The sequence below is a fragment of the Enhydra lutris genome, unplaced genomic scaffold, assembly GCF_002288905.1.
Source record: "Enhydra lutris kenyoni isolate GAN:26980312 unplaced genomic scaffold, ASM228890v2 scaffoldscaffold19, whole genome shotgun sequence".
Taxonomy (NCBI): domain Eukaryota; kingdom Metazoa; phylum Chordata; class Mammalia; order Carnivora; family Mustelidae; genus Enhydra; species Enhydra lutris.
This window is the reverse complement of record NW_019154103.1, coordinates 31489406-31505215: the sequence shown is the minus strand read 5'-3', so window position 1 is coordinate 31505215 and position 15810 is coordinate 31489406. Positions and strand designations below refer to the sequence as shown.

General features: G+C 34.8%; 1 protein-coding gene across 1 annotated transcript in view; it reads right to left on the bottom strand.

Moving 5' to 3' along the window:
* The window catches only part of LOC111148291 (FER tyrosine kinase), a 468603-nt gene that overhangs the window by 168577 nt on the left and 284216 nt on the right, over positions 1-15810 (bottom strand). Inside the window, exons 14-16 of the mRNA XM_022504772.1 lie at positions 10432-10488; positions 3228-3343; positions 651-745 (exon numbers count right to left, since the gene is read on the bottom strand). Coding sequence (XP_022360480.1) covers positions 651-745; positions 3228-3343; positions 10432-10488 — 268 coding nt within the window. The remainder of the gene's footprint in view (positions 1-650; positions 746-3227; positions 3344-10431; positions 10489-15810) is intronic.

Here is a 15810-nt window from a genome sequence, read left to right as displayed (position 1 = left end):
CAAATTTTACCACTAATTATATTTTCTACCAAAAGAGGATATACAGTGAAAGAAACGTAAAAATATACTCTATCAGTCAGAAGTTATCCTTGCTTGTTGGCAAAAATGGTTAACCACAAGACCTGAAGGTGGTCAAAGTGACCAAAAAGAAATACAGGACAAATTCCTCAAAAGATTACTTTTTCTTTGGTTTGCTTATGAAAGATAGTTCATAAAGGATTTAAAACACTATCGAATTTTATATACAGCCAAACAAGAGGATGTGCGGTATTGTACCTGGAAAATAATATACAATGAACAAAATGTAAGATAGTACTACCATTGTTATAAAGTCAAACCAAATAGAATATTTTTATAAACAGCTTTTCTAACAAAAACATACATAACTAAATTCCATGTGTCATTCCACTGTAATAATACATATCCTCTTAAAATATATATATATATCCTCCTCTTGGCTGACATTTCTAGACAACAGCAAAGTAATATAGAGTATAAAAATATCAAGCATGTGTACAGCTCTCTGTCATCAGGAAAATGTTAAACAAAATTGTTGAGAACTTTACAAGGAGAAATAAAAAAGACCGAACATATAAAAATAATAAAACATGACATTAAAATGTCATTGAAGAAACTTCTAAAATCATTACCTGGAACCAGTTCCATAATGATGTAGATAGGCTGTCTTTGTGTGCAAACGCCTATAAGTTTGACAATATTGGGATGATCGTATTGCTTGAGAATTCTGGATGAGAGAAAAGTTTAAAAATAGTTATCATTTAAACACTAAAGCATTAAATTGTCATGAATAGTGTGCCCAAGTAGAATATACTTTACTCAACACAATTTTCTTTTAAAACTTCAGTATGAAGCCAAAGTACGATATATGGTGGGATGTATACAAGTTTGGATAAATATTGACAAACTACAGGTACAAATGAGTCAATTCTCCTTAATCCAATTAAATTTTCATATAAAAATTACTATTCACTCTGAATATTAACAACCATGCTAAGTATGAACAACTTACTTAGTCCCAAACATGTACAACTCCCTTCAAAGTATCTCGTTTTAGCCGCTACCACAAAAGCATAATTGACAAGTATTAATGGACCAGAAACTGTAAGCTGCTAGAGTTGCATCTTTTTGTTTTGTTCTGTTTTAGGACACACCTGATCGAAAATACATAAATAAGAACTCAATTCGTACTGGTAAATGGTATAGGCTAATCATCTCATTAAATTTTATAAAATATTATCTTGATGAACACAATCAATTTCAAAATGGTAAAAACTCAAAAGTTTTGAGGAAAGTGGCTAAAGATGAAAACTAGGTAAGTACAGTTTCAATGTAGACTTCAGCTGAAGCAGAGGGGACTTTGCTTGGATAAAGGCAAAATTGCATCAGAGGGCTATAAAAGTAGTACAGCTCATCCATGGCACTCCAAGCATAAGTTAAAAACAAATTATATTCCCTTATAGGCCTATTTATCCTGAATATTTCTGTTACCAAATTTTATTCCAGATTATCCTATTGACATAGTTATAAATTCACTCATCTTTGAAAATGCAGTTTTCTTTCCTAAGAGAATGAAAAAAATAACCATTGGGAGAAAAACAAAACAGTTTATAAATGTTTTGTACAACTCCCACTAAAGGGGAGATAACTAAGAAAAATGCTTTAGATTGAAAATATATATTGATTTATAAGGGAAAAGATAGAGTGGGAAAAATTCTAGAGATAAGGAAAATATTGTCACCAACTTCAAGATTGCAACTTTTATGAGGAATTAAAAAGGAAGTCTTAGAATGCTTGACTTTAATCCAAAATGTCATTTCTTAGGTTGGAAACTGCTTAGTAAAGAAAGTCCACAAAATAGCCAGCCTGAACTCAATATTAAGTATCTAAATATATAGCTCTCTATCATCTATTAAAGACACTTGGGACTTCAAGGATACAACTCTCATTTTTTACTTAAAAATTCATAATTTCACTTTAGAAAATGGGCTTTTCCACTTTAGGAAGTTTAATACTTTATTTTGTAGTAAAACAATCACAAATTAGGGAGCATAAAAAATTAACTTTTTCAAAATAACATAAGATATAACCTTGTACCTTAAGAAAACCTATGAATACCTACAAAATATTCATAGTTCTTTTGTGAATTTCTTTTGTGATAGCATGCCTTTATCATAGCATATTTTTGACCTTCCAAAAATGTACCTTTAGAAAGTTTACAACTTGATTCTATGATAATATTTAATAAATGCATCCAACTAGGTTAATACATTGTTATCAATATTCATTTTTAGATAATGAATAGAGAAATGTACATCAAAATGCTCCAACCTATGCACTTAGTTCTCTGGTTGCCATCATCCTGGTCGTCTGCACTTCTCTCCTTTCTCCTCTATATAGGAACTTCAATTTTACACACTATGCCATGATAGAAACATATATCCACATGTGCGCACACACACACGCACACACACCTTTCCCTTTCTCCCTTTACAACACAAATCTCTGTGTAGTCCTTCATTCCCATCCATGTATCCATGCATCTCAGAATGAGAGTTCATCCTTACTCTGTCCAAAACATCTTTCTATTTGTTTTGTGCTGTGTTGTATATACTGGATTTTGCCACCAACAGAACAGTGTTAACCACACGCAATACAGCGATAGCAAGTTGGAACATTAAATTTTAGCCAATCATCCTAGAAGATTAGGAAAAAAACAATGTGCAGATTTGGGAACAAATGCCCAACAATGAGTTGAAGACGAAATCTGGCTCAGTAAAGACTATCAACTGAAAACATCTAAGGAAGGTTAGATAGATATAATTATATGTATCTAAATATATATACATAAATTATGTATTTGTATATAGAATACAGTAATATTTTTATTATAAAGACAACCATAACACTGCATATATACATGCCTATGTTTATGTATGTGTGATAAAAGCAAAAAATATTGCAGTATACCAATATTGAAGAATACACTGTTTTTTAGCATCTGGTTCTTTTGGCTGTGATTGTGTAACTAATATATAGTCTAGTTCAAAAACAAACTTTTCGTTTCTACACTGATTAAGTGCTTCCTTATGAACATTCTAAAGTGCTTACTTCTACTTCAGTAAATCATAATTTAATTCCAAACTTCACATTTAATGTTATAGTATTAACTTATAAATACATGTTTAATATAACTTTTGCAAACTCACTTGGCTTCTTGTAAAAATTTTATTTTCAGTTCCTGAGGAAGATCTTCTTTACATGTTTTAACAGCAACAGCAGTTTTATCCTTTAATATGCCCTTATATACTTCACCAAAATTTCCCTGAAAATACAAACACATTTACTGTTTAGGATATAAGACAGAAACATCAATCTTTGCAAAATACAAGGAAAGCACATAATAATGAATTTTGTATTCAAAGTATTCTGTTAGCTTTATTCAGAATCTTAAGTGGAGACAAAGATCGGAAATGTTGCTCTTTCCAAACCTCCAACTTTAAAAATAGTACTCAACCCACCCACCATTTGAGAGACTGAAGCTTGAGGAAAACCGAAAAAGAAAAAAGGGAAAGAAATTCTAAGAGACTTGGATAAAAGGAGAAACTCAAAGTGAAGCCATCCGAAGTATTTAAGTTTCACATCTCGTAGTACTCATTACCCCCAAGCTCTAAATTTTTATTAGATTAAGAAGTTATCAAGTAATGTTTCAAGATAAAGCAAAGAATCCATGAGGAGACTTCGTATGGATCCCTAAAGCTGAATGTCAGTTGAAGAGTGTCAGGGAATAAGGGAGAGGCAACAGAACCAGGCAGACCAAGGACTGTCCATCTTAGAAAGGCACCGAGGAAGAGGAGGTGTTTACCCAAATGCCATGGTCACCCATGTTGAGTTTCTATCAAACGTATAAATCCCTAACCTCATGCTATGGCTCTAACCCATTTTGACTTAACATGCCTTATTTCAACTTTGGGGTCATTTGTTTTTTACTATTAATATAAAACCAAATAAGACAAAGAAGATCTATAAAGCTAATACAACTAATTAGTGTTCAAGTTTTTATGTATGTATATATATCTTTTACATAACTAGAATCCTAATATGCAAGCCTTCTAATAAGCTTCAACACTATTGTTGAGCAAGAAGTAACTGAACTAGGACTCTGCTAGTTACTGGGTTTGAGTTCTAGGAGTAATGTAACTTTTTAAAAAAAGATTTATTATTATTATTATTATTATTATTATTATTATATTATTTTAGAGAGAGAAAGACAGAAAATGCATATGACCAGAGGGAGGGACAAGAGGAAGAGAATCTCAAGCAGATTCCTTGTGCAGTCCCCAGAACATGCCATGAGCCGAAATCAAGAGTCAGATACTGAACCAACTGAGCCACCCAGGAGCCCTGAGCAATTTACCTCTCAATCAACAGTTCAAGGTGTCTAAGTTTTATGTCATTATTAAATTTAAAATTACTAAAATATTTATTTCAATGTCTATTTTTTATAACTCTACATTTATTTACATCTAATTTCTGTCAGCAGAAATTTAAAAAAATTTAAATTCTAGTGTAGTTAACAGTGTTATGTTAGTTTTAGATATACAATGTAGTGCTTCAGAAATTCCATACATTACTTAGTACTCATAGCGATAAGTGTACTTATTTTTTTTAAAGATTTTATTTATTTGTCAGAGAGAGAGAGCACAGGCAGGCAGAGTGGCAGCAGAGGCAGAGGGAGAAGCAGGCTTCCTGCCAAGCAAGAAGAGCAATGTGGGACTCAATCCCAGGACACTGCGATGATGGCCTGAGCCAAAGGCAGCCACTTAACCAACTTACTTACCAGGGGACGCCTGAGCTACCCAGGCGTCCCCTGGTAAGTCTACTCTTACTCCCCTTAGCCTATATCACCTATCCCCTTCTCACCTGCCTCTGGTAACCATCTGTTTGTTTTTTTACAGTTAAAAATCTGGGTTTTTTTGGTTTGCCTTTTCTTTTTCCTTTGTTCATTTGGTTTCTTAAATTCCACACGTGAGTGAAATCATATGGTATTTATCTTTCTCTGACTTGCTTAGCATTATACCCTCAGGATCCATCCATGTTGTTGCAAATGGCAAGATTTCGTTTTTTTTATGGCTGAATAATATTCCATTGTATATATTTACCACATCTTCTTTATCCATTCATTAATCAATAAACACTTGGGTGGCTTCCATATCTTGGCTACTGTAAATAATGCTGCTACAAACACTGGGGTGCGTGTATCCCTTTCAATTATTATTTTTGTATTCTTTGGGCAATACCAAGTAATGCAATTGCTGGATTGGAGGGTAGTTCTATTTCGGAATTCATTCATTCTGAAATTCATGGTCCACCATCATCAATATTTTATCGTCATTGTATTCTTTGGTGATTCTCTTCACATTTTTGTTCTCACAAACTTGGCTCTCACCTGAGCAGTCAAATGGTGGTTGAGCTTCCTTTTGCCTTCTGAACTTAAGTTATGATTCCCCTTTCACTTTCCCTTCTCCCACTGGCCTGGAGATGATAATAGAGTATTTAACTAGCTCCTTGTCACTGCTTTCAAACCATTTTCCTTCCTGCATTCCCAAAATCAAGCTCTGAAACCTTATAATTTGATTATATATCCACTTCCCCTTACCGTAGCTACCACTACTGAATTTGAAAGTATCTTCTTTTGTTTATTAACAATTTTAACCCCTAGGACACAGTATTCAGGGTTACTCTTGTCTTAATTCCTGTCCATTTCAGTAGACACTTAAAGTACCTTCCAACACTTCAAACCCTCAGGTTCCTGAACATCATTTCTCCAGTAATCTTGTACTCCAACTTATTTTTTCTAGGATCATGCCTTAAACTTTGCCACTGCCAGGGCACCTGGGTGGCTCAGTGAAGTGTCTGACTCTTGATTTCAGCTCAGGTCATGATATTGATCTTTTGAGATAAAGCCTTCAATTGGTCTCCATGCCTCTGTGCTGGACATGGAGCCTGCTTAAGATTCTCTCTCTCCCTCTGTCCCTTCCCCCGCTCTAAATAGAAACAAAACAGAACAACTTTGCCACCGCCAATAATGTAACTCCCCTGTAGTACTTATTTTATTCATCCCATCTTTTAGCTGGCTTCTACTTTTGTAGCTTACTTCCTTTAGTATCCAGACTCCAAAAATCCTTTAACTACTCAGGAACTTCCAAACCTTTAGCTCTTACTGCTTTCATTATCCAACACCCCCTTAAAGTCCTTTCTTCCTTGCTTATCCAGTTTAAATTCTATAGTCAGCAATTGCTGATATACATTCTGCTTACCGTACATTCTCAACTTCACTGTTGATCTTCATCTATTAAACTCCCTTGTCAAATCTACAATCCCAATTAAACTCAACACTCTGCCTACTCCGCACCTATGCAGCTAAATGTGGCTGAAGAAAATCCACAACCCCACTGACTTGGTTTCACTTTAAATTCATGAGCACAACCCTCTAGAGGGCTCTTAATGTTGCTCCAGCAATTCTCATCTCTCCTACTAAAACAGTCTGTTTTTCACTAGCTTATTCCCAACTACAAACCACCATGCTGTTGTGTCTCTCAGGGTAAAAAGCAACACAATTCATTCTCTTGAAACTACCACCACATATCTATGCTTCCTTTTGCAACAAAGCTTGAAAGAGTTTTGTCCTTGCTATCTCTAATTCCTCTCCATCCATTCTCTCTTCATCTATTTCAATCTGGCTTTCTGCTAAATCATTCCCAGGAAACTGCTCAGCCGAGTCACCAGTGGCCATCTCCTTACTAAAGTCAATGGTGAATTCCCAGTCATCATCTCATTTGACCTATCAGCAGAATCTAACACCACTGATTACTCTGTTTTCCTTGATATACTCTCTTCTTTTGGCTTCCAAGATATCTTATCTTCTGGTTTTTTACTTTTGTAATTGATTTCTCTTTCTTAGCCTCTTTTGGTGACTGCATCTCTTGTCTGAAGCCTATTATAACAGTGACCAGGGTTCAGTCTCCATCCTCTCTTCTGATAGAGACCTACTCCATTACTGAGCTCAACTGGTCATATGGCTTTAAATGCCATCTATATGTGGTATATATCCAAAGTAATGTCATTCAACCACGAAAAAGCAGGACATCCTGCCATTTGCAATACCACAGATAAAAGTTGAGCACATTATGATAAATCACACAAAGAAAGACAAATACTATATATACTATCACATTTATGAAATCCAAAAAAGTCAAACTCATAAAAACAGAGAGTAAAATGGAGGTTACAAAGAATGGGGAAGGGGGGGGCAAATAGGACTGATATTGTCTAAGGGTACTAACTAAACTTTTGAGAAGTAAGCACTAGAAATCTAATGCACAAGATAGTGAATACAAATACTATTATATTATAATCAAACTTGCTAAGAGGCTACAACTTTTCAGCCACCAAAAAAAAAAAAAAAAAATTACATAATGTGCTAGAGACACTAAATACCACTACAATGGCCTATCAATTTAGTATACTGTGCACCTTAAATGTACACATTATATATCAAATACATTCCAATTAAAAATCTTAAATAACATCTATATATAACTACTAAATATATATGCTACAACTGCAAATTTGTACTTTTGATCCAGACCTCTTTTTTAAACTCCAGACTTGAGAGCCAGCTGTCTTCCCAGACTCTCCATTTGACAAACAGACAAAACTTAATACATCCAAAACCTAACTCCTAAATTTATTCCCCCCAAACTTGCTGCACCTACACTGACCTCCCCTTCTCTCATGCCCCACATGGACTTCATCAGGATATTCAGTTGGTTCAACATCAAAAACAACCAGAACTCACAAGTTTCTACCACCACCCCTGCTACCACCCTGATCTAGCAACCACCATCTATTAGTTCGGTAAGGGCAAATGCCTCCTAAACTTCCAACTTGTCAGCCTGTACTCAACATAACAGCCACAGTGATCTTTTTAATAAGTAAGATCATGCTACCCCATCCACTCAAAGTCATCCACTAACTCATCTTCTCATACATAATCAAAGCCAAAGCAATTATAATGGCCTGCAGGGTTCTACATGATTTACGCCCTCACTGCCTCACCCACTTCCTGTCCTGTCACCTTCCTGCCTGCTTACTGAACTCACTTACAGCTAAACTGTCTGCCTTGCTTCTCAAAGAAAATTCGCATTGCTTACTCCATTGTCCTAGAACCCTCTTTCTCAGATGTCCGCATGGCTAAAACCCTTCCAACTTTTTATACGAAAGTAAACAATTATAATAAAGCATACCCAGATCTCTCTATTAAAAATTGCAACCCTGGCCAACAGCACTCCCAATCTCCCTGTATTTTTCACAGGGCTTAGCATCCTCTAATATAAAATGTAGCTATTTATTGTTTATAATTTCTCCATCTTCCCCTGCTAGATAGAATATAAGCTCCAACAGGGCAAAGATATTTGTCTCCTTTATAGGCTGATGTATCCTGAGTGTCTAGAAGAGAGCCTAGCACAAAGAAGACATTCCATAAATATTTCAGGAGTGAATAAAATATTTCTTGAATACCAACCATATATCAAGTACAGTCTAATTACATATTGCTGGATAAAAAAGTTAAAAGTTCCTACTCCAATCTTCTATAACTACACAATTCCAAAGTCTGTCAGTATAGAAACCATGACTAATTCTTTTTTCCTCATGCACTCTCAAGGAGTATGCTGTAAATATTTATTAAGAATAGGTAGTGAAAAGATTAAATCATAAATCAGCTTATACTCAAAAATATTAGCTGAAACTAAGCTAGTACAGTGTCTTTAAACTTGCAGTCTTATTAAAATGATTAAATTTATTTAAAATGACCTCATGCTACTGCCTTGTCATTGAGAAAATATTATTCTTCAAAATAGCTTTAGTAAGGATCTAGAGATTAAAATCCTTCCTAATGTACCATATCTCACATATTAAACTAAACATAAAAATAATTGAAATATTTCTCTTTAACTGAAAATAGTTTTTCTTGGCATTTAAAAAAGCAGTGTTCCTCAACATATTCTATTTCAGTAAGTGATTTATTTTATAATTTTTAGTTGTATTTTCATGGAAATTTAATTTTTTTGTAATAATTTTTGGTCCAATTACTGCTCCTGAGTTACTGACCTAAAGTAATGGAAAGAAGGAACACTTCCTTAAGAATTATGAGTGCAACACAAATGAAATAAACACATAAGCTACTACTTTTAGCTTGAGATTCTTTATAATTTACTTACTAAGTATTAGCAGTCAATAAAAACTGCTTTCCAATAGCAATTTAATGCTCCCATATGGAAAGGATATTTTAAAATAATATGAAAATCTTACAAAATGGATTATTTCAACAGGGATTTGCTTTATCAATATATATCAGAGATTTAAAAAAAGGGGGGGTGTAAGAAAAAATTTATCAATTCATCAAGTTGACATTTGAATAAAAAAATTAATAATCATCTCTTTCTTTACATAAAGTGCTGAGCCCTTAGTACTCATCACTCAAAATACATGAGTAATAGTTTTCTCTCAATATCTATGTTTTATACTATTTTTCACACTGCACCTATAAAACTATACTCAATTCAAACTTTCAAACAAAGACATCAAGAAGTCATTGACAAAGACGTTAATATTTACCTACTGGGACTCAATCATAAATCAGCAATTAATAATTTGCAAATAGTCCATTTGATTAATGATCAAATGTCTACCATTATTATTCAACATAATATACATTCATATGGCCTATGAGTTGGAATAAACTTCAAACTAGACTGGAAGAAAAAGGGACTTTCATCACATACAAGTTGCCTTCTCTGACCACTACCAGACCTACCTATAAAATGAATCTTTATATTGAAACCTGTCTTCTCCACATAGTTGTTAGATGAAATAATGCATCCAGTGCTGTTACATACTGTGAACTATACACAATCCTGAAATGTCAGAGAGCAGCATATGCCACGTTTTCTGAGCTATCTTGTATAACCAGAAACAAATGGAGTAGGACTATTAGGTGTTTAAACTTCTATTACCCTATAGTCTCTTTCCCATCTCCAATTACTAGTTTTGGTTTTATCACACTGTAATAAACTCATTACGGTTTAAGTCCTCCCAGAGGAAAACAGACATATACTATTTTAAAAAGCCAAGAATCATCCTTAAACTTTTCACAGATTTTTACCTATCTGTTTCACTGAACACTGCAGTATTTGTAGCAGATGTGGTATTGTGTCGTCCTGGCTTCATGTGGGAATGTGCCTTGCTGTGTGCCAGAATGCAAGAAAGGCTCTGGAGAAAACTAAGAAACCCGTAGCGTGCACAGTCACTGTAAAGACTTCTGGTTATTTACTTCAGCTGACCACGTACCTTGCCCAGTAATTCTCCCAATGTGACATCTTCATGATTGAGAACCCATTTCTTATCCTAGGGCAAAGAAAAAGAACAACAGTTTTAGCCCAAGCAAGCGTGCATTTCTCTTGAATGTAAGATCCATTTGAGGCAGTGGGCAAGAGAATTAAGGGGTATTTCATTCAGACCATTAAATCAACAGCATTCTCACAAGTTGTGACTTCAAGAGGTTATGAAACGGGTTTAAGAAATGTTACTAAACAAGAAGATTTTAAAATCGACATAACTGCTAACTTCTATCAGAAATCTCAGCCTTCAAAATGGTAGTATCCTTGTAACTAGAACATAGCACGCATTTTCCTCCCATCATAAAATTTGGCTATCCTTTAATTCGTCTTTTCACAACAGTTGTGTCCTAAGTTCATGACAGAATATCACTGTACAGTGCAAAATGTCCAATTCCCACTTGAGCATCTAAGATAACATTACTAAGAGCTAATCTTCCACGTGTAAACTGGTCACGAGTTATAGGTGTCTATGACACTCACTACATGCAGTTTCCTCACCTTTCCCGAGTACATTCTTGTAGTATAATAAAGCAACAAGTATCAACTACAATATCACTAGGATACACAAGATTAGTAATACAAACATGCCATTATAAAAGAATATCCTATTATCTCAAGAACTAACTACTACATAGGACTACTTTATCATCTAAAAAAAATCTCAACTAGGAAACTACATAATAACATAAGGTTAAAAGAGCACATAATTTTTTTAAAAAGAAAACAGAAAAGTAATGAAGGAAGAAAGAAGAAGAGAGTTAGAAATGAAGGAAAGGAGGAAAGGAAAAACATGGGCAGGGGGGAAGAGAGAAAAGTTCTGGGGTAATATATTTTCTATGTAACTTATTTTTTTATTAAATGTTAAAGTGTAGCATTCCCCCATTATACAGACTGAAATCTAATATGATCTATGGAATGACTTACAACAAGTAATCACATATCTTCAAGTAAAAATCTACCCTAGCTTTAGTTTAAAAATATTCTGGACAGCCGTTTGAAGCACTTTACCTTCTGGAACACTGTAAAACATATATGACCACCACCCTCTGCTAGGTCAACAAAGAGAACCACATTGACTTTTTTCAATACATATTCAACACAATATTTTACATATACAGTCTTTCAATCTAAATATAGAGCTAGAGTTAAAAAGGACCTGGAGGAAAAACAGGAGAATAGCTTCTTTTTTTTTTTTTTTTAAGATTTTATTTATTTATTTGACAGAGATCACAAGTAGGCAGAGAGGCAGGCAGAGAGAGAGGGAAGCAGGCTCCCCGCTGAGCAGAAAGCCTGATGCCGGGCTCGATCCCAGGACCCTGGGATCATGACCTGAGCTGAAGGCAGAGGCTTTACCCCACTGAGCCACCCAGGCACCCCGGAGAATAGCTTCTTGACCAAGAGAGTAAGCAAAGATTTTTAGGACACAAAAAGCACTAACTATAGAGAAGAAACAACTGTAATTCATCAAAATTATAAATATGTTTTCTTCCAAAGGTCATCATTTGATAAATGAAACAGCAAACTACATCTGGGAAAACATTTTTGCATTACATCTATCTAACAAATAACTGTGTGTAGAGGATTCATATCTCAGGAAAAAGTTGAGAAACAACTGAATTTTAAGAAATTGGTTACAAATAATCTACAATAACCAAATTATGTAAATAGCCCAAGTGTCCATGGGCTGATAAATGGATAAAGAAGATAAACAAATAAACAAACAAATAAGTGCTATATTAATAAATGTTTATGTGATATATCTCAGACACAGACACAAACACACACACAGACACACACACACACATACACACACTGGAATATTATTCATCATAAGAAAGAATAATCTTTTGCCATTTGTAACAACATGGATGGAGCTTGAGAGTATCATGCTAAGCATCATAAGTCAGAGAAAGACAAATACCATATGACTGCACTCATATGTGGGATTTAAGAAACAAAAGAATCAAGCAAAAGGAAAAGTAAGAGGCAAACCAAGTAACAGACTCTTAACTATAGAGAACAAACTGATGGCTACCGGAGTGGAGATGGGTAGAAGGATGGGTGAAATAGGTGATGGGGATTAAGGAGTGCACTTGTGATGAGCACTGTGTGTTATATGTAAGTATTGAATCACTAAACTGTATACCTGCAATTAATATTGCACTGTATGTTAACTGGAATTTAAATAAAAACTTCAAAAAATAAGTTGGATAAAAAATTTGAAAGAGAATGGACAAATAGTAAGTATATCAAAATATGTTTGATAGGGGCGCCTGGGTGGCTCAGTGGGTTAAAGCCTCTGCATTCGGCTCAGGTCATGATCCCAGGGTCCTGGGATCAAGCCCCACATCGGGCTCTCTGCTCAGCGGGGACCCTGCTTCCCTCTCTCTCTCTGCCTGCCTCTCTGTCTACTTGTGATCTCTGTCTGTCAAATAAATAAATAAAATCTTAAAAAAAAAAAAAAGGGGGGTATGTAGGAACTTGCATTTAAAAAAAAATGTTTGATAATATTAGTCAGTGACATACAACTATAAACCACAATAAGATGCCAATATGAAATACGAATAATTAAAAAGATAACAGAATATGAAAGAATACAAAAATTAAAAAGATGAACAGCATCAGGAGATTGTGAGGGTGTGGAGCAACTGGAGTACTCATACACTGTTGGTAAGGACATAAAATGGTACACCATTTTGGAAGACAATTTGGCAGCGGCTTACGAAGCTCAACATACACATCAAGAAGAGAATCGAGAAACAAATTTTGGTGTAGTCAGGCAATTAGTTATTATTCACCAATAAATAGGAATTTATTCCAAATACATGAAACAGAGCATTTGCACAATATTTGGCCAAGCTACTACAGCCAAAGAAACATTACACATGGGCAGACATAATGAGTTGCTTTATATAAATTGTTAGAAGTGGACAACATATCTGTAATGCTATAAACAGAGCAGTGGTTGCCTGAGGCAATGGTTGGAGAAGATGGACAGCCAGGAAGTAATTCTGAGGGGTTTAGGGAAATATTCAGTTTATTGGTATTTCATGGAACTAAACATTTAAAACCTATACATTTTGCTGTATGTAAAGTACTTCCATTAGGCTGATTTTTAAAAATGAGAAATGTAAAAAAGGAAATATTACAAAAATGCTACCTTTCATTTGAGTAGCACTTCTTGGTTTAATTTCTACACCACATACATTACCAAAAGTACACTACCAAAAGAATGCAGTCTGGCAGGCAGAAGTTATTATTTTAAATTGCAAAACTGATTTGTTGAGAACTTTTCATTTCAAAGAGTGGTAAAACAGGAGGATCACACCAACAATCCCCCTGCAAAACATTGAAAAACCTGGATAAAATTTAAAAACAAAAGCAAAAAAAGCCCCAAACTGTTATTCAAGAGGACTGAAAAGCTAGGGAAATAGTAAGAACTGAGAACCTAAATTTAGGTTAAGAAAATACCAAAAGTAAAAAAAAAAAAAAAAAAAAAAAAGAAAAAAAAAAGGTGGGCAAGATGGCAGAGGAGTAAGAGACCAAAATATCATCAGGTCCCAGGAGTTCAGCTAGACAGTTATCAAAACCATATCCACACCCTGTCTCTAATAGTAAAACTCACAAGTCCTAGGGACTAAGAGAAAATCTTGAAAGCAGCTTGGGACAAGAAGTCTGTAACATACAATGGTAGAAATACTAGATTGGCAGCAAACTTATCCAAAGAGACCTGGCAGGCCAGAAAGAACTATCATGATATATTCAGAGCCCTAAATGAGAATAATTGGCAGCCAAGAATACTATATCCAGCTAGGCTGTCACTGAAAATAGAAGGAGAGATAAAAAGCTTCCAGGACAAACAAAAATTTGCAAACACCAAACCAGCTCTACAGGAAATATTGAAAGGGGTCCTCTAAGCAAAGAGAGACCCTAAAAGTAACAGACCAGAAAGAACAGAGACAATATACAGTAATGTTCACCTTATAGGCAATACAATGGCACTAAATTCATATCTTTCAATAGTTACCCTGAATGTAAATGGGCTAAATGTCCAATCAAAAGACACAGGGTATCAAGAATGGATTAAAAAAAAAAAAAAAAAAGAATGGATAAAAAAACAAGATCCATCGATATGCTGTCTACAAGAAACTCATTTTAGACTCAAAGACATCTCCAGATTTAAAGTGAGGGTGTGGAAAACAATTTACCATGCTAATGGACATCAAAAGAAAGCTGGGGTGGCAATCCTTATATCAGATCAATTAGATTTTAAGCCAAAGACTATAATAAGAGATAAAGAAGGACACTATATCATACTTAAAGGGTCTGCCCAATAAGAAGTTCTAACAATTTTAAATATCTATGAGCCTAACATGGGAGCAGCCAATTATATAAACCAGTTAATAACAAAATCAAAGAAACACATCAACAATAATACAATAACAGTAGGGGACTTAACCACGCCACTTTCTGAAATGGACAGATTATCCAAGCAAAAGATCAACAAGGAAATAAAGGCCTTAAAGTACACACTGGAGCAGATGGACATCACAGATATATTCAGAACATTCCATCCTTAAAGCAACAGAATACACATTCTTCTCTAGTGCACATGGAACATTCTCCAGAATAGATCACATCCTGAGTCACAAATCAGGTCTCAACCGGTACCAAAAGATTGGGATCATTCCCTGTATATTTTCAGAGCAAAATGCTCTGAAACTAGAACTCAATCACAAGAGGAAAGTTGGAAAGAACCAAAATACATGGAGGCTAAAGAGCATCCTACTAAAGAATGAATGGGTCAACCAGGAAATTAAAGAAGAACTGAAAAAATTCATGGAAACAAATGAAAGTGAAAACACAACTGTTCAAAATCATTGGGACACAGCAAAGGCAGTCCTGAGAGAAAAGTATATAGTGATACAAGCCTTTCTCAAGAAACAAGAAAGGTCTCAAGTAGGCAACCTAACCCTACACCTAAAGGAGCTGAAGAAAGAAAAGCAAAGAAAGGCTAAACCCAGCTAAAGAAGATAAATAAAACAGATCAATGGAACTAGGGCTGATTCTTTAAAAGAATTAAAAAGATTGATAAATCCTTTCCCAGACTTATCAAGAAGAAAAGAGAAAGGACCCAAATGAATAAAATCATGAAGGAAAGAGGAGAGATCACAACCAACAATAAAGAAATACAATTATCCCTATGACCCTGCAATTGCACTACTGGGTATTTACCCCAAAGAGACAGATGTAGTGAAAAGAAGGGCCATCTGTACCCCAATGTTTATAGCAGCAATGGCCATGGTTGCCAAACTGTGGAAAGAACCAA